This window comes from Monomorium pharaonis, chromosome 3, assembly GCF_013373865.1.
Source record: "Monomorium pharaonis isolate MP-MQ-018 chromosome 3, ASM1337386v2, whole genome shotgun sequence".
NCBI classification, from domain to species: Eukaryota; Metazoa; Arthropoda; class Insecta; order Hymenoptera; family Formicidae; genus Monomorium; species Monomorium pharaonis.
Window position 1 is genome coordinate 25278766 of NC_050469.1, and position 27607 is coordinate 25306372.

Sequence of the window (27607 nt, forward strand, 5' to 3'; positions counted from 1 at the left end):
TGGATCGTCAAATAAATTTAATATTTTATTTATAAACTAACTTTATAAAAAATAAATATTGGTTTTTTTATATGAATGTTTTTTTATTTTACATAAGTAATTTTTTAACTTAAAGTTAATGAATTAAAATTTATTTGTTATACAGTGTTTTAAAAATGAGTTGAAAATAAAAATTCACATTTAAAATCAATTAAATTGAGTTAAAGATTATCAACTTTTAACTTTCTAATTATTATTATCAAATTCTGTAAAAAAGATACGTGTTTTGATACACAAACATTTGTTAATGTGATCAAACAATAGTTATTAACAGATTTGTATAATAGTCATAATATATTGACAAAATTTGAGCAAACGTGATCACCAATGTGTAACACAATATAATATAATTGGGGCCCACACACATCTTTCATAGTTCTACAAATTGCCTCGTTAGATTAGAGAGGACCCTTTAACATTTTAAACGAACCTTGTATTCGAAAACACCCTGTACATAACGACGCATGGTTCGGTAGTTGATTAGATTTAAAAGAATGCCCCGTCACCTGCGCTGTTGAAAGGAGACTAGGCCCCGGGAGCGACGGCAGTGGGGAGGCTCGTGGTGACGAGGAGAAGGAGGGGATGAGGGTAAGCGGGAGAAGAGGAGGGTAAAGGAAAGGAGGTGCCGGAGTGCCTGATCGTCAGCAACGAGAGGCCCGGGCATGAGGCCCCAGCGATCACTGACCGCTTTCGCCGATCCCGGCCGCCAACTAGCCACCTTTCAGCGGCGCAGCCATTGGGGTATCCTCCTGCTTAAGGTCCATTCACATTGCATCGCTAATCAAACCTGACAAAAAAGAATCGTTCCGTGATGCTTACGGGCCCCGTAAAGTTGTGAAAATTGCCTTTATCGGCATGGGACCGGCTACCGCCGAGATTAAAGCAGCGGGATTTATGTAATTGTCGATAACGAAATGCCCAGTCGGGATTAAAAACGTTAACGTTTAATCTGAGTAGAAGCCATCAAGATATTGGACTAAATTCGAGTCGCGAAATTAATGTCGTTAATGATAATTAGAGATACGCTCGCGTCATATCAATTTGCGTGTGTAGCAAAATTACTCGTAAATTAACAGTGATTAGTACAATCCTACCTTCTGAGGGATTAAATCAAGTTTGCGCGCAGAACAGTAAGACTTTTGATACGTCTGTATCGTTCATTGGAGCGGTTACGGTAATTGGCGACGAGAATGTATGTAATATCGGCCAAAAATTGCGTCTCGACGAAAGTCGACGAAAATAATCTCGGAGAATGAAGTAACTCTTTCCCGGAAGAACTCGAGATATTTCTGTAATGAGAAAGAATGGCGCGAACTCTCTCGAGGTAATCGAGATAGTTAGCAGGTTGCAGTTTCGTTTTATGGCACGTGATACATGGTTAATCCGCAAAACATCGGACACCCGGGGAATAATATTACGGGCGCTTATAGACGGCTAAAATGCAGTCCAACCGTTGGCAATTACCAAGGCGAGAGGGAACTGGCGAAAGAGTGAAATATAATATCGATACGGGTTTCGCGGCCTTGGTAAAGATCTTGTAATAACGATCAATGAATACGGATAAAACATACGTTTAATTACGAAATCGGTAGTGTATCCATATCGTCGGCAATAACAATGGCGAAGATGAGATATCGAGTATTTTACAAGCTCTCCTCGAGTAAGCCATTACGCGTACTTTCATGAAGAAAATTAGATTAAAACATATATCAAAATCAAGGTATTCAAGAAATGATGACACAAACGATGTAGTAATTTATGATCTCGGATGATCGATTTTATTAGATGCGGATACATTGTATCTTGTCGAGGGAATGGAGTTTGTTAAATCGTTGACTTAAGTGATGATGATGTCCGAGAGACCTTTTGCCAACAAGGAACCCTACTTCGAGCAGGTAAAAAGGTAACAAATCACAATGGGAGGTCGAACTGCTAAGCACTGTTTTCTGAAAGGTGGTGTTCTCAACAAAAGATCACTTGATACGACGCTACATACAATTTTTGGGACAACAAATGCTGTTTTATGATGATCGACATAAAACTGTATGAATTTTGATTATTATAAGAGTAATATAAGAAATTAACTCAAATTTTAAGAAATAATATTAAAATGTAGATCTTTTTTAAATATGCTTTCGGAAACTAAAATTGGTTTCTTTTAATGGTTTTTTTTTTTAAATAATTATCAATTATTATTTTTTGTACTCTATTGTAAAAAAGTAAGATTTTTAGAAATAGATTTGATTTAAAAAATGCAAATAAGAACATGATTTCTGCCATGAACGTAAACATGTGCGCATGCAGAAAAATTGATAGATAAAATAAACCATAGCTAGATACATTTACATAGTAGTATTGTACGTAAAAAGTAATTTAAAAGTGTAAAATGCAAAATTAATCTTTTCCAATCATAATCATTAGAAAAAAAGACGATCACAAGAAATGCGAAAGAACGCGACAGAAATTTACAAAAAGTATTTGCAAAACGTGGGATAGCAGGAATACAGGAACTTAAACGGGATTCGCATAAAGGCATCGGGCAAACATCCTTTTTCGAGATCCCGTTCTACGTGACAGAATCGTAGAAACGATGTGAGAACAGATGACGGTGAGGTTTCGCGAACGAATCGAACGGCAATATGACGAAAGAATAGAGAGGAAGAGAAGCGGAGATGGAGGAAGATCGACAAGAAGAAAGATAAAAAGAAGGAGAGAGAAAGAGAAAGAGTCATAAAGGGAGATGCGAGGAGTGTGCAGTGCACTAAGAAGAGAGAGAAAGAGAGAGAAAGAAAGAAAGAGAGAGAGAGAGAGAGAGAGAGAGAGAGAGAGAGAGAGAGAGAGAGAAAGAGAACGCGTGATGAAAAAAACGGAAAGAGAGGACAAGGAAATAAGAACGTAGTGGATGGAGAAGATTGCAGATGTGAAGGAGCCACTGCAAGGACCCGGAGAGTGTACCTGTCTTGTTTTTATAGGCTTGCCAGAACGTCGGGACCCGGGTACGCGGACGAGGACGAGGACGACGGCGTCAGCGACGGCGACGGCGGCGACGACGACGATGACGACGATGACGACGACGACGGCGACGAGGAGAAGGCGAGGAACAAGGTGGGAGAAGGAAAGACGCGGAGTGGCGAGCGGTGGAAGGTGGCAACTGGAGGGACGGTGAGGAGGGGGGAGAGAGGGTAACGCCAGGGCCTTACAGTCCTCCGCCAACCAGTCCTGGTGAAACCGTGGGCCTTACCGGAGTCCTACACGCGCGCGTCATACCCGCGACGGTGACTTTTCGTTGTCCACGAGATTTTTCTCACCGTCGGAAAGACGATAATCTCGGGGTCGCTGAACCTACTCCTCTCTCCCTTTCCTCTGTCGCGAACGCGTTTATTTCGTCCCGTTAGCGTGCGCGCGCGCACGTTGTTCATCCGAACGATTCGCTCTCTTTCTACGAGACGAATCGCCGAGGATGAAACCGCCAGGATCGTAAAGTGCAAGGTGCAAAAGGTCGATCGTCGACCGACAAGCGCAAGGAGGGACAAGAGAGAGAGAGAGAGAGAGAGAGAAAGAAAGAGAGAGTGATATGGATGACGTGATGAGATGAAATCGCGGCAACCCGGTTTAGATGGATCGACGCCGGTTTCGCGAGACGCACCAGTGGCGTTAGTTGGCATTAGAAATAGGTACCCCTCGGGGAGAGGGGGCACGGGGGGGGACCACTCCACATTGATGGAACAGTGATTAACACAGCCGAAAGATGCGGGGTAGTCCTGCCTTCCTCGCCATACTGCTGGGCACAATATTCGGTGTCCTAGGTGCGTCTCTGAGCAAGGCGCTCAGGTACAAGGCACCGGACGAGTGCAAGTGGGTCACGACCGGCGACGCCGAGGACGACGTATCGCTCGTGTGTCGTCTGCGCACCATCAACAGCGAGCTAGAGAACACGAACTTCAGCGTGATACAGCCGCAGCATACGGTGCGCTTGCGGCTGGAATGCAGCGACGCGCTATTCTATCAGAGTTCCCTGAGCGCAGGGAGCTTCAGACCGCTAGTCGAGCTGCGCGAGCTCGTGATCGAATACTGTAAGATTGGCAATCTGTCGGACGACGCGTTCAAAGGTCTCAAGGAGTTGCGCAACCTCACTGTAAGGACGCACAACACCGACTGGTCGGCAATGGCGCTCGACGTGTCCGCCGGGGCGTTCACCGATGAGCTTCGGCAGCTGGAGAAACTCGATCTTGGCGAAAATAACATGTGGGGTATACCGGAGGGCGCGCTCTGTCCTCTGGTCAATCTGGAGGTTCTGAATCTGACGAGAAACCGGCTCAGGGACATCACGGGTTTCCGTTTCAACGCGGCGACGAGATGCCTGACGAATCTCAGGGAGTTGGATCTCAGCAATAACAGCGTCGAATCCCTGCCAAGCGCGGCGTTTTCCGGTCTGACAAGGTTGCATAGCCTGAACCTGCAATGCAACGCCATCAGCTTCATGGCGGACCGTGCATTCGAAGGCCTGACGTCGCTGGCCATCTTGAGACTCGCCGACAACCGACTCGCGAGCCTGCCGCCGGAGCTCTTCAGTGACGCCAAGGACCACATAAAGGAGATTTATCTTAGGAACAATACATTGAACGTTTTGCCACCCGGTTTGTTCAGCGAGTTGTCGCAGCTAGTAGTGTTAGACCTCTCGCACAATGAGTTAACAGCGGAATGGGTGAACGCGGCTACGTTTACCCGTTTAGTGCGTTTAGTGGTATTAGATCTGTCGAGCAATCGTATCGCGCGACTTGATCCGACCGTTTTTCGCGATCTGTACAGTCTGCAGATATTACGGCTGCAGGAAAATCTATTGGAGAGCCTGTCAGAGAACACGTTCTCGGCGCTCTACAACCTGCACACATTGCTGCTCAGTGACAACCAGTTAACAGTCATAGACGCCACAACATTGAGTGGCCTTTACGTGCTCAGTCTCCTCTCGCTGGATAACAACCGGTTGCATACGATACATCCGGACTCTCTGAGAAATGCCTCGTCTCTACAGGACTTTCATCTTAACGGTAATCGGCTGACATCGGTGCCGGACGCATTGAAAGCCACTCCCCTCCTGCGCACCCTCGACCTCGGCGAGAACCTCATCTCCGAGATACCGAGCGGCACCTTCGACCACGTGGAACAGCTGTATGGGCTTCGATTAACCGAAAATCATATTGGCAATCTCACGAAGGGCATCTTCGATCGTATCAAAGAGCTCAAGATTCTGAACCTCTCGCGAAACCGCATTCAGTACATCGAACCCGGTACCTTCGACGAAAATCTGAATCTACAGGCAATACGGCTCGACGGCAATCAGCTGACCGACATCGCGGGCCTCTTCAACAAACTGCCGAATCTCGTCTGGCTCAATGTGAGCGATAACAAGCTCAAATGGTTCGACTACGCAATGATACCGACCGGGCTGCAGTGGCTGGACATACACTCGAACGAGATCCGGGAGTTAGGCAACTATTTCGAGATGGAAACGCAGCTGCAGCTGAGCACTTTCGACGCGAGCGAGAACAAGCTTACGGAGATCACCGGCAGCGCGATCCCCATGAGCATCGAGCTGTTGTTCCTCAATGACAATCTCATCTCCAAAGTGCAGAGTTATTCGTTCTTCAAGAAGCCGAATTTGACACGAGTCGACCTAAAGGGCAACCAAATACGAAATCTCGAGCCCTACGCGTTGCGGATCAGCGCGGTACCGTCGGACCGACCGCTGCCGGAGTTCTACATCGGTGACAACCAGTACCTGTGCGACTGCACCATGGAGTGGCTGCAACGCGTCAATCGGCAGAATCAGACGCGCGTGCAGCCGCACGTAATGGACCTCGAGAGCATCTACTGCAAACTTCTATACGATCGCGAGCATGCCTTCGTGCCGCTGGTCGAGGCGTCGCACTCGCAGTTCCTCTGCAAGTACGACACCCACTGTTTCGCCCTGTGCCACTGCTGCGACTTCGACGCGTGCGACTGCGAGATGACATGTCCGCAAAACTGCACGTGCTACCACGACCAATCGTGGTCGGCAAACGTGGTGGACTGCTCCAACGGCGGACACGTCAACAGACTACCCGAACAGATACCGATGGACGCCACGCGTCTCTATCTGGACGGGAACGACCTGCGCGTCGTGTCGAGTCACGCTTTTATCGGTCGCAAAAAGCTCAAGGTGCTGTTCCTCAATTCGTCGAACATCGAGATCGTGCAGAACAGATCGTTCAACGGACTGCGCGACCTCGAGGATCTGCACCTGCAAGACAACAGGATACGCGAGCTGCGCGGCCACGAGTTCGAGGGACTGGATGCGCTGCGACAGCTGCATCTGCAACGCAACCGCATCGCCACGATCGGCAACGACACGTTCACGCCACTGCGCTCCCTGCGGATACTGCGGTTGCAGAACAACCATCTGACCACCCTGGCGATATGGTCGCTGCCGGGTTCGATCGAGGTCAGTCTGGCCGGGAATCCTTGGTCCTGCGAGTGTGATTACCTGCAGAGTTACCGCGAGTGGTCGCGCGATCCGAGCGTTCGCGTCGCGGACGCGGCCGCGCTGCGCTGTGTGTACAACGTCACGGAGTTCGAGGCGTTCGGCGACGAGGTGTTCGCGGACGACGAGTTCGGCTTCCCGGTGAGCACAGTGTCGGACGATCGCGAGCGAGCCGGGAACGAGACCGGCGTCTGCACCGGCGAGATTAGCGTCGACAACGACATATATCACAATTACACCAAGACCATCATTGAGAAGCAGGTCCTGCAGGATTATCTGCCGCTGCTGGTGGCGACTTCGGCCAGTTCGCTCGTCGTCATACTTCTGTGCATGCTCGCCTTTGTGTTTCGTCACGAGCTGCGCGTGTGGTTTCATTCGCGTTTCGGCGTGCGGATATTCTATCGGAATCACGAGGTCGACCGGGACGACCGGGATAAGCTGTTCGACGCTTTTGTGAGTTACAGCTCGAAGGACGAGGCGTTCGTCGCCGAGGAATTGGCGCCGGTACTCGAAATGGGCAACCCCTCGTACAAGCTGTGCCTTCACTATCGGGACTTTCCGGTCGGCAGCTTCATAGCCGACACCATCGTGCAGGCCGTAGAGTCGTCGCGCAGAACAATAATGGTGCTGTCGGAGAACTTCATCAAATCCGAGTGGTGCCGATTCGACTTCAAGTCGGCGCACCATCAAGTGCTGAGGGACAGAAGACGGCGGCTGATCCTCGTGCTGGTCGGCGACGTGCACCAGCGCGATCTCGATCCGGACATACGACTGTACTTGAAGACGAACACGTATCTGCAGTGGGGTGACAAGCTCTTCTGGGAGAAGCTGCGATTCGCATTGCCGGACGTGCCGAACAATCAGCGCACGACGCAGAGGACGAGGCAGCCGCCGCCGGTTCGACGGCAGCACAACAACAGAACGTCCAACGGATCGCGCACCGTATCCGTCCACATATGAACCGCTCGTTGGAGTCAAACCCGCGTCGAGTGTCAAAGGCTCGACGAGCTCTCGGTCGCAAGAGTACAACAGGGAAGACACGGAGCTTCACGGAGCTGAGGATTTCGTCACGCTCGGAGCGCGACTCCAAGACGCGTGTTCAAACGGTGTGCAATATGATGAATATATTAAAGAGTGTGTAAATACGGTGGATTTCTTTTATATATAAATAGAGGTGTGCCGAGGTGTGTGCGGGAGGAAGAGGCCACGTGTACATAAACGGTGTGTGTGATAAGAGTGAAAAGGAAAAAATATATATATTTAAGATGCGCTCTCTCCCCGCGCAAAAAAAGAGTACACCCGGTGTGCCGCGCGCGGGGCTCTGTAAATTTGTTGCAGCGCGTCGTCTGTACGAGAGTGGTTAGCTGAAACTCGTTGTAAATAGGACGTCGTCCGCTCGGTCGCGAATCACGGCCGGACCGGCACCGTTATTCGGCTCGTGGTACGTGCGACGATTACGTTGGGTGCGTATATACGTATGTGAGTGTGTGTGCCGTGATCGTGGAACGCAAGAGATGAGCCTGCAGCCCAGCATGCGGTCTCTCGTGTGCTTAAAATTCGTTGCTCCCTCGTCCTTTACGCGCCCGTTCGACAACGGGCATCATTTGTTGATTCGTAGTGCAAATAGTTTTCCGGCAAAATGGTGCCGGATTTCTCGGATGGAATGTTGCGTCGGCGTAATTATTTTAATTTCGGCAATTATCTCACGCGCGCGCGCGCGCGCGCGCGTGTGTATGTGTATGTGTGCTTCCACGATCAATTCTTAGAGTAAAATATCGCTTAACATCGAGCCGAGATTATGTCTCAAGTGACCCGTCTGAACCTCGACTCGACTGTTTAGATAGCTTGGCTCAAGCCGCTGCGCCAACAGTGATACCACTTCCTAATTATAATTATTATATGTATATTTAATTGTATTTACATTTCTCTTCTCTCTGGTTGATGACGAATTTCATCCAGGAATACGAGCTTACGAGCGTTCCAGCGGTAAATGCTGACCACGCTCCACGGTGATAACGAAAAATTCTGGGCGCGAATATTGTAAAGTATTACTTTAGTCCTATTTATTTCGTTCCAATCGATAAAGAAACTTTTTATGCGATTCGTATGCATCATGTTTTATAACGCGAGAGTGAAAGAAAATGGAGGTAACAATGTAACAACGAAGCTGGCTTGCCGTCGATTAACGATTAATTTAAGAAAACGTAATCTACGTGCCGCGCAGACTTTGAATTCGACGGTTCCATTATTGTCGGGTGTACATAAATCAATAGTTGAGTCTTTAATTTTACTGTTGAACTTAAAAAAAAAATTATTTTTATGTACAATCTCAAATACGGAATATAAATTGAATGTATAGATTTTTATGAACGCGTAACGGAGAGGCAGTACATTTATATTCATTGCATAGATGGCTCAATCATATTTCAGTAATAAATTCAGCATTACAATAACGTCGGGGTGCAGTCGGCGCAAGATGAAACAAATCTTACGTGGCGTATCTTACCCGAAATGCAAACAGTCGAATTCAAGGTGCGCGTTATGTAGAAGGAAACCGAAGTGCTGCTACAAATATTTTGAGATATGATGTACAAACGTGAAATCGTTTTCTTTAGCTTTTTTCGCAAGCGGTTATTATGTTTCATGCAAACTGTTCGACACAACAAAAAAAGATATTATTCTAGAATAAAAGCTATGACTGAATAATAAAAAACATTCTATTTTTATGTTTTTAATTTTTTTTTCTCTTATTCTATGATATTGCCTTCCCCAATCGTTGTAACGTTGTAACGATGTCGGATCATAGTTCAAACTAAACGTCCTATATCAGCAAAAAAATTCTCGACCATTCAACGTGTATCAGATATTTTTGGGAACACGTCAATTTTAACACGCCTCGCGATTCACTGCAATTTCAGTTCTCAAACTGCATTTTTCTCAAAGACGAAGTATTTCTTTCTTCAAGCGTACTTGTCGAGAGAAATGTCAAAGGCGCATTAAAGGCGAATTTACAAACAGTATGCAATGCACTTCCTCATTTTCAGTTAATGCAATAAAATGACAAAGCGGTACACGCGATATTCACAGCATGACAATTAAATCCACTATTTCGATGCAGGCTTTGTGCGCCATTTTCTGAGGTAGCACGAGAACAAAACAATACTTTATGTTAATCGAGTCACGTCTGTATACATTGTCATCACGTCTTGTTACCGTTGCATCAGCGGAATAAGTAATATCTACCTGAGGGTAATAGAAAAGAGACAATTTGGTAGGAGACAGTTAAGAGAAAATTCCGTGTTACCCCCTGCGGCAAAATTGAATTAAATTCTTTCGTTACGCCATTCTAATTCGAATGAATACGAAAGAGGACGCATTTAAAAGATACTTAAAAAAAAATTTGGTAAACGTTTCAAAAAAAATTCTACAGCCAGCGTGTAAAATAAAGTAATTGTCGCATTTATACATTTCACGGAAATACGTTAAAAGATGTGAAACCACACGCGCAAAGAAAATTGATAGTATCTAACGGTACTATATGGAGAGCTATGAGAAAATGCAAAAATCTAATTCGTCGGTTACAATCTCCGATCTTGTCGCGACTGCTACGGCATGCAATGCAACCTGCAACGCGCCACGAGTAGCGTAGGAGCGCGGGCTAAATGAGCCACTAGCTAGAAAATTGTAGCTACGTGAAAACGCTCGCGAAAGTTACGTTATTGCACCGCGCGCGATTGCGTGTAATCGTCGTGTAATCAATGCCGGTGTAACCGGCCCGGCCTGCAGCGGCGCGCTTCGATCGACGCGCGAAATAAGGTGGTAGCGTAACGTCCATTGCGATATATCGGGGGAATAATGCCGAAGAATAAGTACACACCGTAACGGTGTCGCGGTAAAGTAACGCGGCCTCGCGCGATAACGAATATATACAATATTATAATATACGCGGCGTGGGAGAAGCGCCGAGAGAGTCCCACCCTACATACCGTGACTGCCGGGGCATTTTGCGGTTTGGCTAATGACACGCGGAATTCGCAATCGCATTGTGCACCGCGCGGCGCCCACCGTCGTTCCACCGACGATCGTACAGCTGCGATCTAGCATTTGCCCGAGCTGGGGCAAACTCACCGCGCACCTCGACGCGTAGATAGATCGATCAATCCCGACGGACCTATATACCCGATGAGAACGCAGCGCAATATCATCGGTTATCATCGCGTGCGCGCGCGCGCGTGACATTTAACTCGACTCGGCTCGAATTATTTCCGACGACTAATCAAAACAATCGGCATCCGCGATTAGTTCACTCCAACACCTATTTCGCCCAGTGTCGTCATCGTTCCTTCAATTACGTTAGTCACGCGCACCGACATTTTCGCTCCCAACAGTTTTTCATTACCCTCCAGCGGTTATTGCTTGATAATTTCGTGCCAAGAAACTCTCCCGGCGAGAGCGGGGGTACACGGGAAAGTCTAATCGTGACATCGATTTGTCGGGGCAGATTGCGACCGCGGCGCGGCCGTAGCGAGCGTCTACTACGGGGACCGGTAACGAGTCAACGCTCCTATCTGCCAATCCTGTTCTGCCACTTTTGTAATTAACAAGTCCTTAACAACATATCACGGGTAAAACACTCTTTGCATCGCTTATGTTCCCCGTTGAAAGCGCCTGGTCAAGGCGGGCTCGTGGCCGTCAACCAGTCCCCTCGAGTATAATTTAATGTACTGAGAAAAATCGGAGATACCACTACAGAGGCCTCCGCGCGCGACGGCGAGAGGAAGAAATTATATACGAACGGAAGGGCAAGAGATCGCGAGATCTCAATGGTCTAGATACTCCAGGCGCGTTTACTACTCCTGGGCCGCGGATAGAGTGGCGAAAGGAACGGAATCAGGCGTGCCTATCTCGCCCGCCGATATAATGAGTCGGACAAAAATTATTTTTTGAGCGCGCACGCGCGCGGCCTGACGATAATGCCATGGGATTGTGTTAGGGGAGTTTATAAACCTGTTCCCCCGCCCCCCCCCCCCCTGCTCGCTTATCCGACTTAACGAGACAGGACTCGAGGTGCACGCTCGAGGTGACCTCGAGAGTAAGTAACGCCGGAGAAATCGGCGCGATGGAATAATCTGAAATTAAAGAGCGGTCATTAAAATTGATACAAAACGTCTTTATATACCGCGCCGCGCGAATCGAAGCGACCCTCTCGGCGACTCGATATTAATATATCGAACGCGTGCAGGACTAAGAGGCGAGTAGACGACAGGATGCGCCGGAGAGCAGCCGGGCGGCGCGGTATGTAACGGCTTCCCGATAAAACGAGCGGCAAGTGAGGCGTTTTAACGCGCATATAAAGCCTCGTATAGATCTTTACTGCGGGGAAATAATGAATCAGGAGTGCGCTGCGCTTTTCTTTCGCGTCCGCGACATTCATAATATCCCGACCCGCTCCTAACGTTCTCGCGCGCACTGCGCGCTCGCTAACTCGTTCGCGCGGCAGTTAAGGCAGCTTCCTTGAGAATGCAGCCCGCCGACCTCCTTCAACCGCCGTACGTCCTCCTCTCCTTCCCCCGTCCGCTAATCTGGTCGCCGATGCTTTATGCGGTATAACGGAGTTTCTGTTTGCATTATCTGCCGGAACGGCATACGCCACTTGCACGCCTTCGTCGTCGTCGTCGTTGTCGTCGTCGTTCATCGTTCATCTTGGCGTGCCGTTGCGCGGGCCAAGGAGGGTTTCGTGTATCGAATCGACACCGACGATCAATTCAAATCGCCGTCGTGTCGGATCATTGAGCAGCCGCGTTTTATCACACAGGTCGTTTGAGTCGTCCGAGCCGCAAATCGCCCCGATTCGCGAGAGAGAAGGGGAGAAAGGGAGAGAAAGATGGCCGAGTCGTTATTCCGGTTGAGATTTGCGAAATTTAAGCGGTACTCACGACGGGCATTAAATCATGCGCAAGTCAGGATTTGTGTCACCTCCGTGATTATACAGCCGTTGGAAACTGGGCGACGCGACGCGAAGTGCACGACGACCGTAATCGCCCGCGACATAATCGCGGCGTAATCGTGATTAATTAAGATAACTCTCGAGAACTCTCTCTCTCTCCCCCATCTCTCGCGTACACTTTTTCCCCTTCGAATTTGCCTCGCCGGTAATGGCGATCTTTAAAACGCTTTTTTTTTTTTGACGCAACAGCTAATCGCTGCCTGCGCAGCGTTACTCGCGTAACATCTCGCGCGAGGTGGGGAAGGGGAAAAAAAAGATTGACGGAAGTCGAGCGCGAAAAAAGGGATTCGTATCCTCAATTGCCGACTGCTCGCTCTATCCTGTCGACTGTGAACTTTATATTTGCGCGTACGCGTACGTAGTACAGTTATCGCGATTGAGAATTTAGTGTCCCGCTTGCATTGTCTCGCGGAGCGAATGCATATTTCACACGTGCGCTATCCATACAGCCGCCGCCGCCACCGCCGCCGCCACCGCCGCCGCCGTGTACCCGCTGCGGCTTGCTGATTATGCGTGCCGTGTGGTATAGTCGGTTACCCCTTGCATATACATCGTCGCAACGCGCACAAGTCGCGCGAACGGGCGAGCGAGCGAGCGAGCGAGCGAGCGAGAGGGCAGCGTGTAACATCATAATAACTCGCAGAAATCATCCGTACCCTCTTTGTACGCGAACTTTCAAATGTGCAGGCAAAAGCGGAATAATGGCACCGAAGCGCGCGACGCTGCTGCGGCATTCCAGGTAATGACCGGCAATTAATTTCGCCCCCTTACTTCGTCACAAAGAGTATCGCATCCTCCGCGACCGTGCGCTATTCTTGAAATGCGACACGCACATCTCGCGTACTCGATTAATGACCATTCTTGTTGATGTAAAAAGAAAATGTGTGTATGCGTGTACAAGATGGAAGAGGAAAGAGGCGAGTGAGATGACAAATTGCTAATTTTTCTTTAAGATAAATAACAGATAACAAATTAATGTTCAATTTTTATTAAAGACTTTATATTGTAATAATCTCATAGTTTAATTTTAATCTGTTTTCACGAGAAAGTAAATGATATAATGTGGAATGTGTTTTAAATGCACCTACAAGCAATTTTTCGGTATTTGTTTTTAAATGGAAAGATATATATAATTAAAATAAATGTGCTTCCTTCATAAAATCACATGCGTGCAGTACAACATAGTTATGAACACACATAATAACATGTTGTACGTATATTTATTTTATTTTTTCGCGTTGCAACATTTTTATGATAAATGAACGCAAGTCATCTCACTCGCACATGAGTAATATAATGTCAATCGTCATAATTTTGTATATTATTTCCCAAAATATTAAAAATGAGTTACTATATTTCTTGCTACATTTTCTCGAATTTTGCACCACAGATTTGAACAAAACACACACAAGCTGATTACTAGCGAGATTGAGATAATAGGCAAATATCGATGTTAACGTATAAGGTTTTGCAATTTACTTTGGAACCGTCGTGAATCGTTTAGGATTGCGGCAAACAAATTTCTAGTTTATCCTGTCAGGCGTAATTAATCAGAAGCGCGGTGGATAAATTTCTTCCCTGCCAGCAGATACGTCGATTTCTCGTCATCGATGATGAAGTCAGTTTGACGAACGTCTCCACGGTGGAGAAGGTATTTCGTGATTTCACGTTCGCCCGTTACGACGCGCGATCGTCGGATAAATGGACTTTTAACGAACCCCGCGAGCGCCGGATAATTCGATTTATTAAGCAAGTGTTGCCTCGTCCCGAACAAGCATCGCTAATATTGACGGAGGTGGATCTGCCTGTCGCTGCGAGACTGACACTGGCGGAAGAAACATTCCGAGGCGAGAGCTGCTCGCTCGATCGATTACAAAGCACTTTCGCGGAACATTGAATTGGATCCAATCTCTTCGGGTTCAACGAGATAGAGAGAGATAGAGAGAGGGGGGCCGGAAGGGGAAGAGCGAGAAAGAGAGAGAGAGAGGGGGGAGAAGGGAGGGGATAAAAAAAAATACACGTTGCACCGACCGATCGACCGACCGACCGACCGACCGACCGGTGACTTTAATCAACTCTTTGCGAGCGCAACTGCTCGAGAGTTCGCGGGGCGTGTCGGGTACCATTCCGGCGTTCTCGTGTATGGTTACAAGTGCGGCTTGGGAGAGCTTCGTAATAATACCATGGGACCACGTTGACACGCTTCGTTGCGCATTAAAGCCAGCTGACAATCCACCAAAGTTTTCGACATTTTCAGACCGCGCTGATACCACACTTGCACTTGCCGTTTCGAGGGTCACGATTATCCCTTGACTGTAATAACGAAGCCCTCGAAGGACCCCGGTGCAATTTCAACGTCCCAACTACCGCTCTACCGCTTTTCTTGAAATTTTCTATATGAGCTTTGTCCTCATATGTGCTAATTACACACGGCCAGGTTGTGTCCCGTTTTGCCAAGTATTCCATTTCGAAATATTTCGTTGGTCTCTGTATAATATAATATAACGTTAATATATGCGACGGTCGTCAGAATGATAAAGGATCAGTCGCGCAACATGAATTAAGTTGATTCAATCAACCATTGACCCAATTAAGGATTAATTCCGCATCTTGTGTGCGAATATTCGTGCTCTGCCTGGACTTGCAAAGTTCTATTCCGTTTTTCTCAGAGTTATGCGTTTTTACTTCGCGGAAAATAATTTTATAAAAAAATATATTTTTTTAATGTAATTAATTAAAGATAAGGACCCTTATCTTCCGTCATAACTAGATCTTAGTGCTAATATTTTTGTACGATTTTATATGTATTTTCAAGTTTATTAAGCTGTGCGTCGAATAAATTTTCTTTTAATCTTTACATTAATTCTTTAGAGTATTTAAAGAATAGAGATTCTCTTCTCATTGGCATCATTGTCGTAATAGAGGCTTTTTAGCATCATTATTATTAAATTGATTATCATTATTTAATATCGAGATATTATTTTACTTAAAACTGTGTTTCAAGACTAAAAATTTATAACGTTTTGAACTTAAAAACGTATATAAAAATATATAGAAGAAAGAAATATCAGCACTAAAATCCAACTATGACCGAATGAAGCTCGTCGATAATCCATGTTTTTTTTTATTACATATTTTTAACGCTTACCCAAACATTTTTCCATTAATTTAGTCAAGTAGACCGTGACACGTTACCCATGTGCGCGAGTTACCTCTCGATAAAACCGAAAATTGGAATTTATATAACACGGAATTAAGTAAAACACTTCCAAATCGCGTTAAAGGTAACCGAAAAAACATCTCCTCGGTCTCGTCTCTTTAATTACATCCGGGGATCCTAGTAATAGGTGCGGCGTTAAACCAAACTTGTACAACACTGTTGACTCTGGCGCGATCAAAGCGCTTTCGTATGTAAATGAAATTGTTTTAAGTTTTCAATTACAGGTGGGGGGGGAGAGAGAGAGAGAGAGAGAGAGAGAGAAAAAGAGAGAGAGAGAAAGGGATGCGCCGTTACATTAGGAATCGCCGAGCACCCGCGTCTCGCAACAATCGTACTTTATCGGGAACGTGCGCGAACTTTAATTTGTACCAACGATAAAATTTTAGCCACAGATCCACGCGCGTTATTACGACGTCGCGCGCGGCAATGTAAATTTCTGTAAAGCTGTAAAATAACCATTGGAAGAGGGATGTACAGGCGCGCAACCTACACGCGAGCGTAGCCTTGCGGGAAGAACATCTGCTGCTGAGAGAAAATGAGCACAGCTGCAAACGATCGAAATTCCCGAGCACGACCATTCGCCCCGATTTCGTGTCACGCGCGCGACGGCGAACGCGCAAAACAATGAAAACTTGAAAACGGCAAAAGTCTCTCTCTCTCTCTCTCTCCCCGCGTACTCTCTCCGGTGCTCTCGGGTGCATCTGCGACTGTCGATAAGATTGCTTCCAAGATAACAATCATCCACTACGTCAGTCGCAAACGTATAATTTAAGCTTCCGCGGTTCCTTCCTTTTTTCCCTCTTTTGTCATAAAACAAAACAACTCACTGTGTTCTCTGCATTACGTTATTCATTCGGCAACTTGTTAGAATGTGACTTCGGATAAAATTCTCTTCCAGCATTTCTCTGCCAACACACACTTCGCACGAAATTTCGAAATATTCTATGAATTTTGTTTTTTTTTGGGGGGGGGGTGGGGGGTTACGTTTATCAAATCGTTTGTTACGTTGCCGTAAATACGTCACGAATTTTTATTTTTATATTAATTTTTTTTACATAACGCACGCGTTTCATGGAAATATATTTTTTCGTTATTTCCAAAAAAAAGAGAAAATATTTCTGTTAATTTTAATGCGCAGCCTCCTTCACTTCGCGTGGCATGCGTTTTATTAAAGTTTTAACTCAAAACATTTTTCCGAAAATACCAGTTCCCGAACATTCGTTACGAGGAATCTGATTATACTCCTCACTCAATTTCACGCGGCCGCGGATAGAAGGTTCGCAGCATGATCACGGCTCCGCCGCGGTCGTTCGAAGGCACCAGGGAGGAGAGAAGGTTGCTAACAACACGAAGGGCGAGATCTATGTCCTTCCGCGCTATGGACGCGCGCAAACGTGCGATTTAACGCCCGGCTAAAGCGGGAATTAAGTTATACGCTGATCGTGATAAGTAGGAACTCCGTCGAATGATTAATACCGCGTGCCCCGCTCGACGCTCGCGCGCTCGTTGGGATTTATCGGTACGCATCGTTGAAGATTCCATTGCCGTAATTCTCGTGCAGGTTCGCGCTCCTCTTGTGCGAGGATATCTTTCTCTCTTTCTCCTCTCTTACAGAAATAAAAAAAAAGGGGGGGACGAGCATTCGATGACGACGTCCCGTGTAACCCTGGAACGCACTCCCGAGGTAAAAATCCAGTTTACCGAGTCCTCGCCCTCGGGAAATCGCTTCTCGTGAAGGGAGAGAGGAGTTCATAAATGATAATCATGGGGTGGATATTAACTAGCACGCGGGCCGCCCGACGTAAAAAGCCCGGGCTCTCTCTCCTCTGTCCGGCTATGTAAATAAAACTTTCGCGTTATCCGCGACGATCAAACTCGCCCGACGCGGCTGCCGGAGAGCGTTCCTTCTTACTCGCCGTTCGTTCCGCGGGGCTGCTCACGCGGACCTTATTTGGTAGCCAGCGGCCCTTTCTGCGAGAGAGGGAGAAAAAAAAAAGGGAACGTTTGATACTTTTCCAAGACCGTTCCGGAATGCGATTTCCATAATGAAATTTCGTATGGAAATGCTTTCGGGATTTGCGGCCTGCGGGAAGCGCCGCTGCATTCGTGTCCGAGAGGAGAGATACGCGCACAACGGGTATTTCTCCTTCTTTTCTTATTCTATTCCGGACGAGCGCACAGTTGTGATCGCGTCCGGCTACGCGATCGTACCAACTTTTCTTCCGCTCACCTGTCGATAAATCGAATGTTAGGCGCGATAGAGATATCGCGCTCATCCGCGGCGGCGGCGGCGGCGGCGGCGACGCGGCGAAATCGGAATCCTCCCCCCTTTTTTTTTCTCGTAAAACGAGAACGACGGATCCCACTGGAACCGAAAACGTCGGTGAAAACGTCCTCTCTAATTTAAAGGTATTTCGAAACGCGATTGCCGAGCCGGACAGCGCCATGCGTGTCGGCGTACTTTATTGGGCGCTAGAACGTCGCCGGATGCAAATCGAATCGATCCGACGACGACGATACGATCCTCAATCGAGCGGTCTTCCGAACGCGGAGGAGAGGAAACACTCGGGAGTACTTTATATTCTGCGAAGCGGACTCCGCGAAGAAATTTTTCTATTCCGATAACTGCTTAAGTTTCTACAACGAAACTGCACTCGGGGGTTAACCCTCTCTTTTTCTCTTTCTCTTCTCTCTTGTGGTAACATTTAACTCCGGAGTTTTATTACCGCACTTCCGTCTGAGAGCGCAGGTTTGGCTTAAGATCATCGGGTCCAGAAATCACGAATGAAATCGCGATATCGGGGAAATTCGAGGCGCGCGCGGATGTCTGCGTCAATAATATGGGAATACGGCGGGGTAAAACGTGAAATAAATGTAAACAAACGCTCCTTCCGTTTTCTTATCGTTTCCGTATTTCAGTTTTCTTGAGTAAAACGGACTCTCATTTTTCTCGCGACTGCTATTCAAATGGCGTAGAAACTGCAAGCCAAATTAGCTCCGAAAAAACACAGAAGAGCAGTAGTTAACTTTAAGTACACAGTGGATGAATATTTTCTACCACCGCGTACGGTGGTGCAGTAAAATTGTATACCGCACTTCGTTTTTTTTTTTTGCATAACTTTTGCGTATAATTCTGAAGATAGAAATATTGCAAAATAACAGTGACAGATGAGATTCGTACATATATATATATATATATATAAAATGACGTGAAAATTACGTATCTCTCCGCGCGCCATCCATCATGCGTGTGTTGCGATTTGTTTGTTCACAAAGTCTCTTAGATACGACGAACTGTCTTCAAAGACACGATTTCGCAACATCAGCCTCGATCGACTCGCGCGAAGAACAACGCTCGCGCGCACGGAGGTGCGCAAATATAAATCGACGGCTATTACCATTTAATGAGCGACGTCGAGTCGCGCGCGCTAGAAAGGTTTGACGGATATCCACGCGGCAAACTGCGGCGTAATTGTGTACAGAGAAAATAGTACGGGAGCGCGCATTTTGAAATCGGAATGCGTGATGCCGGAGAGCCGTGAAGGGGGAAGGGAAACCACGCTTCCGCGGGATCGAGTCGCTACAATCCGCGGAAAGAGACCGGAGTCCGCGGAGGGAACGGGGACATCCTCCTTCCCCTCGCTCCCTTTCCCCCCTCCCCGCCGTTCGTCCTTTGTGTCACGTACGGCAATTGAATAGAACGCCGGGACCGATCGGAGCCGATCTTGCGGTCGGTAGCGTTCCACGCCGAACGGTTCGACACAGAGGGAACACGTACGCTTCTCCCTCCTTCGCGTACACGGAGTATTCGTCCTGCCTCGGAAGGCAGGCAAGGCTCGCATGCCTCGCTCGATCGTCCGCCGGTTGCCGCGAGGAGGGAGGACGCGGTGTGCGGACGGTTAGCGCCCCGTCCGCCTTCCCTCCCAACGGTATAACAAGAAATGCCCGGGCTGGGCTCTCTGTCTTACGTGCGAGTTTTCGTCCCGCTCGAGCGTTGTCCTCGCCCGCCGCGAAAAGCCGGAGTGACTCCCGGCACGCTCGCGCCGAGAGACGTTTCTTAAGCAGCGTTCACATCGCCGATGATGGCCGTTCGAGCTGCCTTTAACGACTCGAGCAATCATCACGAATCGTTGGAAAAAAAAAGAAACTCAACTCGCCAGAAGCACAAACTCGACTTTCAGAATACGATAAAGACGCAACCGATTAAATTAGTTGGGAAATCGTCGCCGCAGGTTCTTCAGTAGACACACAAATAAAATTTAAAAAAAATAAATTTAGCTAATAAAATTTCGAAAAAACCGAGATTGATCAGAGAAAGTGAAGACAAGTCCGCGCTGGCGCTTGTTCGTCTTCCCCTCTTCAAGATGGACCCAGCATTAAGCCCGGTTTACGCAGGCGACGTAACGTCGCGGCAGTAATTAAACGCGCCACTCGGAGCTAATGCGCCGCGACGTAACGACGACCTTTCCGAGATTTGCCGCTCGTTTCTGTCCGCTCCTTCTTTTTCTTTAATTAAATGCCAGTGACGACGACGACGACGACCAAAAGCGGACGCGGCGACGCGCGGCCACGCGATTGCATCTCGGAATCGGGGACCCCGTCGGAGATATGGCGCCTTAAATTTCACGTGGATTCGTGCCTCGGACGGGGATACGGGGATGCGAGGAGCACGAGGAGGAAGATGAATTACGAAGATAGCGGCGGCTTAGTCGCGCGGGAGAAACTTATCGTCGAGATTGGCGGGGCGCGTCGCGCCGCGCCGCGTTGCTCTAATAATTAATATCGGCGTAGCGCGATCGATAGCGTCCTAGCGAAATAGCAATAACGATTCGCTACCACCGCCGCGATGACTCGGCTGACGCCTCAAAAATGCCCGCTATGAAATTATCGATGAATCTCGGCCTTATCTCGGCGTCCGGCGTGCGCGCTATCGTTTGCGCGGAGATTTTTTGATAAACTGGCGCACACGGAGCAATCACACGCATAAAGCGGCGGCAAAGCGAGATGGCGCGATAAGGCACGATAGTGTACGCATTTAGTTGATACGCGCTGCCGCGTACCGCGTAACGCGGCATTAAATTTCCTTTCAAAGGGGGGAGTCGCGCTCCAAAGCGAAGTAATTAATTTAATTTATTAATTTAGAGTTTGATTTAACGATTTATAACTCGTTAAAAATTCCCTCTTTCTTACATAATACCCTCGTAGGATCCCACCTCGAGTTCATCCCCGCTGAAATGTCGAGCAATAAAATGCGGATGCAGCTCGGAAAAATGTGAAAACATCCCGATAGACAATGAGAAGCTGGTCCACGAGGTCTATAGGAAAGACGCAATGCAATTCGCCGACTTGCGTCACCGTCCTCGCAGCCGGCAAACTTACGGCCGACACAAATGAATGTCAATATCCGATGGAGAGAAATAATTCAACGAACCGTGCTCCCGATTCCCGCGCTTTATCCGTTCCCTTATCTCTTACTTTTCCGTCGAACTTTTCTCTCTCTGGAAACCTGTCTCCGAGAGCTAATACCATCCGCCCGCCGGTTCACCGGGGGAATGAGAGTACTTCGCCGAAGTGGAGCACGACTACGACGGTTCCGACGGTGCATCGCCCTTCCGCTTAAGAAACGGGGACGGAGCCCGTTCGGGAGTTAGCGCGAATGAGAAAAAGCGTCTTACCGAGCTTTCCACGAGGAACAACATCGGGCAAGGAGCCCGAATAGAAGAGCGGTTCCCGAAGAGCGAAGGAACTACTGGGACGCGATGTCTCTGCGAATTTCTCGAACGGGCAGGATCATGCAGAAAGAGTTGATGGACCGGCCATAAGTGAAGACGGAGAGGCAAGGAAGAAAGAGAAGGAAGAAGAAAAAAAGGAGAAGGAAAGAAGCGAGGAGAAGATATTGCGGCACGTTGGTGGGTGTATGAAGAGCGACGTGGAGAAGCAAGAGCAGGAGAGCGACGCGTTTGCACGAGGGAAAGGAGAGAAAGAGGGAGCGCGAGAGAGACAGAGAAAGATAGAGAAGGAGAGAGAGAGAGAGAGAGAGAGAGAGAGAGAGAGAGAGAGAGAGAGAGAGAGAGAGAGAACCCAGCATGTATCCGGTATTTGAGCCGAAGGTGTTGCGTGCAAGTTAACAAGCTAACGAGACGCCGTGCGAGTGCGATTTTCTTTCCTATCAACCTCAATCTGCTTCTCACTCTCTTTCCTTACCCTTCGTACCCCTCTTTCCTCTTCAGCGCACGACTCCCTTTTCCCGCCGCTATCTGCCCGCTTCCCCTCGCCTCTTTGTCTCTACCATCGGCGCGGTCTCGTCGTGTCTTATTCTTTCTTGATCTCCCGTCGTTTCTCCTTACCTTCACTCCCTTTTCTTTCCTCCCATCTTTCTCTCTCTCTCTCTCTCTCTCTCTCTCTCTCTCTCTCTCTCTCTCTCTCTTTCTCTCTCGCTTTCTTCCTCTCGGTCATCGCGGTCTTTTCAGGATAAAAGGGGAAAAAAATAAAGAAGAGAAAAAGAAAACCGCGCGGCGACGATGGCATCGTGTCTCCCGTTTTACGGCACGTTGAACCTGTCAGTGCGAGTACACCAGATTAACCTGCACTCGTTAGTAGACCGCATTAATGCGCTCCTAACGTCCACCCGGCTTCTCCCGGCAAACGAAGATTGAATTATTCACGATCGCGCGCGACCGGTTAGCCGCCCGATCGCGGAAAATCGAAACCCCGCGTACCATTCGCGGGAAAACGTTGCAAACTAAACGGTAGAAGATATAAAGTCACACGATTCGTAATTCTGAATTATTTGTAAGTGATCCAAATCGCTGCTCTCCGTCTCTGTCTCTCTCTCTCTCTCTTTCTCCCACCATCGAGCGATTCGACGTCTCTTGATAGACCGGATTCATTCCTCGAAGACCATTATCCCGATTTCTCGGCGGCCCGTAGCCGAATACGATGGGGTCGCAGCCTCTCTCCTCTTTCTTTCCGTCTCCCACTTCTTTCTCTCGAAACTCATGCGATATGTATCGCGTATGAGTAATCGTCGAGTGGCGAGTGGCCGTATTATGAATGGTTTTCCGTTCGCCCGCCGATGTAGCTATACATCAGGCCGTTAATTACGCAAATGAAATGTGTATTATACCGAGTGTCAACAATTCACGCGTACGCGGGTAAGCGTCCTGTCTTTCTCTGCCGTGCCCCCGGGAATTAAGCCCTTCCTCGCGCGGATATCGCCGCGCGGAATGTTCCCCGCGCCGGCAGTGCCTCGCAACGCGGGAACGGTAAACGGGCAAATAATTAATTTGCTTCATATGCACCGGACGATTACCCCCGCTGTGTAAAACCGCTCGCAGCGTATAAAAGCGCATTTCACGGTGCGGTTATGGCGAATAATACCCCGTAACTAGCTGCCGCGCCGCCGCCGTGCCGTTTCCACGGCGGGGTGCAGATGAGGAGCGAGGAGAGGGGAATCGTATTACCGGCGCGGTATCCGTTACGACCGTAATGACATGCGGCATTTTTCGTCTGCAATTAAAGACGCGGACCGGTCTCTGCGAATCGCCCCCGAAAAGATACCTCCATCTCCGATTCGCACGACAGAAAGAGAGAGAAAGAAAGAGAGAGAGAGAGAGAAGCGCGATTTTTCCTCGCGAAACGACGTGTCTCACACTTTTCCCGTGAGACCAGGAAGTCTCCCGCTTCTGGGAAATTAGGAGAGCCGACGATCATTACGCGGAGCGAGTTTCCACTCGTTTTTTCTCTCTCTCTCTCTCTCTCTCTCTCTCTCTCTCTCTCTCTCTCTCTCTCTCTCTCTATCTATCTTTCTCACTCTTTCTTGGGGAGCGATACGATGATTTGCTGCCTCTCGTCATCAGGTGCGATAGCAACTATAACAACGCTCGGGTTCACCGGTGACGAGAGGCGCGGCGAAGCGTGAGCACCACTGCGCCGCGAAAGTCGGGGAGGATACGGGCGGCCCCCGACACGATGGTGGGAATACACGTGCACGACCGTGCTGCACGAAAATTCATATCCACCGTGGCAGGGGCAAGGCACTGGAAGGCAGGCAGGCAGGCAGGCAGGCGAGCAGGCGAGCAGGCGAACAGGCAGGCAGGCAGGCAGGCAGCCAGCCAGTCAGCCAGCCAGCCAAGCAGGCAGCGTATAAAGGCGAGGCACGACCGTCGAAATATATTTGCACATACATTTTTTCCTTCGGGCGCGCGGTTATACAATATCCGGGAAGAGATACCCGCCACCGAATAAAAAAGGATCGTCGCGGGCTGAAATAAAACGTACGCGACGCGGCTTTCAAATACATTATCGGACGAATTCTTGTTTACGGGCGCTCCGAAAGGCTTCGCGCAGGGCGCGCGGCGGCACAGCGTTGGATATCATTTGCTTACCGGGGGCACAGCCGGAGTCGTCGAGATAAACGCGCGCGTCGGAAGGAAGCCCGCGAGGAAGAGAGAGAAAGAGAGAGAGAGAGAGAGAGAGAGAGATCCCGCATCTCGGAGCGTCTCCTCTCGGAAGGTACGCTCGCGGGTACGCCTCGCGCCGTGAATAACAAGTACGATGTTATTACGAGCGACAAATAAACGCGTTTGCCAGAGCTCTCCCCTCTCTCTCTCGGCGCTCCGTCACCGGATCGGGAATATTTACGCGCGATAGGCCGCGCGTTTAATAAAGATATCGCATAATTCGCGACTCGATAGAGCGTTATATGTCCCGCGACGTGTTCCGCGATTTTGCGCATCAATCGCTCGTAACGTCGCCGGTAGCCTCGCGAGAGGGACGAGTAATCGCGGCGCAAGTCGCTCCGTCGTTCCGCGAGTCGTCCGGCCGCTTATGATCGGCCTTAAAATCGCCCTATGCAACGAGTGACGAGGCAATAATTAATACGTCGAAATATACCGCTACGGTCAACGCGCGCGGGGCCGAGTCATTTGTAATCCAACCGACGTTTAATGCCCTCCCCGATGATAGACGGACGTGTGTGCGTGGCGAGTTGACGATCCGCGAGTCGTAATTGTGAGTTACGTTACTGTTAATCCTTTAACCTTTCTCTACTTTCCCTCCGTTAGGTACGACCTGTCCCTCTATACGCGAAGATTCATGGACCGCGTGGGGCTGTCGACGCGTTTAGTCTGTGAAGTCAGTCCCATTGTCGACTGTTTAACGAGAACGCGGAGGCAGCAGCCGTCGCCTACTTATGTGTATGTGCGTGGCTAAACGAGCCGAAGCTGGAGATAATCTGAAAAGTATGCGGATATATTTGTATAACTCCAAGCGATCCATAATCCGACGTGAAACGCCATAATTCAGAAATCCTTTGCGCCGACATCTCTGAATTAAGAAATTGTCAAATTCATCAAGGTTATATGCAAACGGCTACGGCCAAACAATGTGTTCCGAATGTGTGCCTTCTTTCTCTTTTACATTTTTTTTTATAAATGATTAAATGCAATAGAAAATTATATTATTGAAACTTGAGTAATTTTATTACTAGAGATGTTATCGAATTCTTATTAATTTTTACGTTAGGAAGAATATTGCCAATAAGAGCCAGCACTAGATATTCATGTGCAAGAACTTTATTTCAGATGACGTTAAACGTATTGCAACGTGAACGTAATTAAAAAAGTTTCGAGTTCTCTTCAGTGCAAAGTATAAAAATGCAAAACTGTCTGCAATCGCAAGTTGCGTTATCTTCTAAAGGTCTAAAAGTGAATGTCAAAAATGTAAAGGCTCTAACTCATGGTCAATCAGGAAATAACGGTCATTAAAATAAAAAGAGGAGATAAACTGTCAGTTGTTATTATACACGTGTGAGGATACCACTTTGTTGGTGTCAAACAACGGAATATTTAATTTTTAGTAAATAATGATTAATTTTCAGTCGTAAATTACTTAAGCAAAGTTACAAGATACATCCAGCAAAAGTATACACGCGAAGATTTTTGCGAAAGGAAGCTCGGGACAATTTGCACGACTCGCTTAGTCGAGCTACGAAAATAATTAGCGTTAGTCACAAAGAGAAAAGAGCAGGACACCAGAGATCGAGCGGCTCAAACCTGAAAGAAATTGTCACGGTAAGTGCACAAACGAGCCGCCCGATTACAATCGCGAGATCCGGACTGGGATAAATGAGATTTCAAAATGCGCTGATGATTTATCGAGGCGAGTAACGTCCGCGTGCAACATCTCTCCGGCGCGGGAAGACTAAAACGCGCGGGTTTCCAGGAAACTCCCCGGCAGGATGTTGAAACTCGCGCGAGGTCGCGGGTGAAGGACAGACCGCCGCCGCCGCCGCCGCCGCCGATGTAAGTAGGTACTGAACGATGCTCTTAGCGTTTTCCTTTCACTGACAACGCTACGTGGTTATCATTTCTTTTCGCAAATTACAGCGGGGCGGCGAGAGTGTACCGAAGTACAAATCTTGGCGTAGCGAGCTGTTAGCGCGTTTAAGCTAGTCGTCCCGCCCTCGTCCTCCTCACACAGTCACTCTGACCACCCACCCCAGGAAAGTGCAAGTCGCGCCCTCCCTCTTCTTCTGCGCGCGCGAGCACGCATTGTGAAAAATTGCGCGGCTACATTGTGCCCGTAATTGCGCCCGTAATCTTGATTACGGGCGCGCACGCTGAAAATCGCCGAGCGTGGACGGAACCGCGCGACGGACGCGGCGACGCGGGGGAAAGTGAGACCACGGAGTCCCACGCATCCTGCACGCTCGTCGTCGTCGTCGTCGTCGGTCGGCTCCCGTCGCATCCTGCGCTAAATGCGTGCGGCGTCGCGTGTACACGGCCGGTGTTAAACGCGAGAGGCGTCGCAGCGCGAGGCACGACCCAGTGACACCAAAGGGGGAATTTTTCCTCCTCGTCCGTCCGATTCACCGCCGTCCCTTTCCATCCGGTCAATCCCCTCGGGGGTTATCTTACTTTTTTTTTTCACTCGAGCAAAACTCACGTTTTTGTTTCCTTTTTTTTCCTTTTCTGATTTCGACGACGAATAAAATAGCAAAGAGGGGAGGGACACGAGATGTATCAAACGTAATTAAAAGTAATTATCCGAGAAAGAGGGCCGCTTATAATCACAGCGACGCGAACAAGGAAAAATCGCGTGAAAGTTTCTCGAACGCAACGCGATGCGGAGAGCCGATCCAAAAGACATCGGCGCGACCTTTCAGTCGAGCCGCGAATCCGCGCATTCCGCTGATAATCGCCGCTATTATCCGATGAAGTCGCGGGACTGACGCGGTTTACGTACAGCACTATTCGTTAATGGCTGGACTTCAGTTTCTGTACATGGAGTTTCATTTCTGTTGCGTTTTTTGTTCCTCATCTACAAGAAGATGAGAGGTTTCGCAGATTGCGCACATGTTACACTGACAGTCTACAACCTTCAACGACAAAAATAGCGTACAGATGTACTTGATACCAACCGTATAGATGAGATAACCGAGATGGTAAAAAACACAAATCCAGACATTAATGAACAGTACTGTACGTGAAATATCCTCCGTCTGTCGTTTCGAGATTGGTGCCTACGTAATGAAGCGCGCCACCTTTCTACGCGAGCTTCAGCTTCCAGGTTAAGCAGTCGTCGAGAGAGCTCGCGAGGAAAATGTCAGACCCATAACGGTCCGCGATACAACGCGAGAGCGCGTTGCCGGCGACAGCGTAGCGCTGAACGCGCGCATCTGCACACGACACGAGTAAAACGCCGCGAGTAAAAAAAAAAGCTCCCATAAGGATCGCGATTTTATATCGGAAAAGAGACTCGTATATTTTTATGATCTTTTACGATACGCCATGCGCGGATGCCTCCGACGGGCATGTGA

At 48.4% G+C, this 27607-nt stretch overlaps 2 protein-coding genes across 3 annotated transcripts in view; one reads left to right on the forward strand and one right to left on the reverse strand.

The window, feature by feature from the left end:
• LOC105832792 (lysine-specific histone demethylase 1A) overlaps window positions 1–27607 on the reverse strand; it is a 126113-nt gene that overhangs the window by 58974 nt on the left and 39532 nt on the right. The gene's annotated exons all lie outside the window — the stretch shown is intronic.
• LOC105828435 (toll-like receptor Tollo) lies at window positions 166–27507 on the forward strand. Its single transcript, XM_036284449.1, has one exon. The coding sequence runs from the start codon at window positions 3788–3790 to the stop codon at window positions 7517–7519; it is 3732 nt and encodes a 1243-aa protein (XP_036140342.1). The 5' UTR covers window positions 166–3787; the 3' UTR covers window positions 7520–27507.

Bases quoted from the DNA above. Each gene is read 5' to 3' on its own strand.
- LOC105828435 (XM_036284449.1), top strand. From the start codon at position 3,788: ATGCGGGGTAGTCCTGCCTTCCTCGCCATACTGCTGGGCACAATATTC.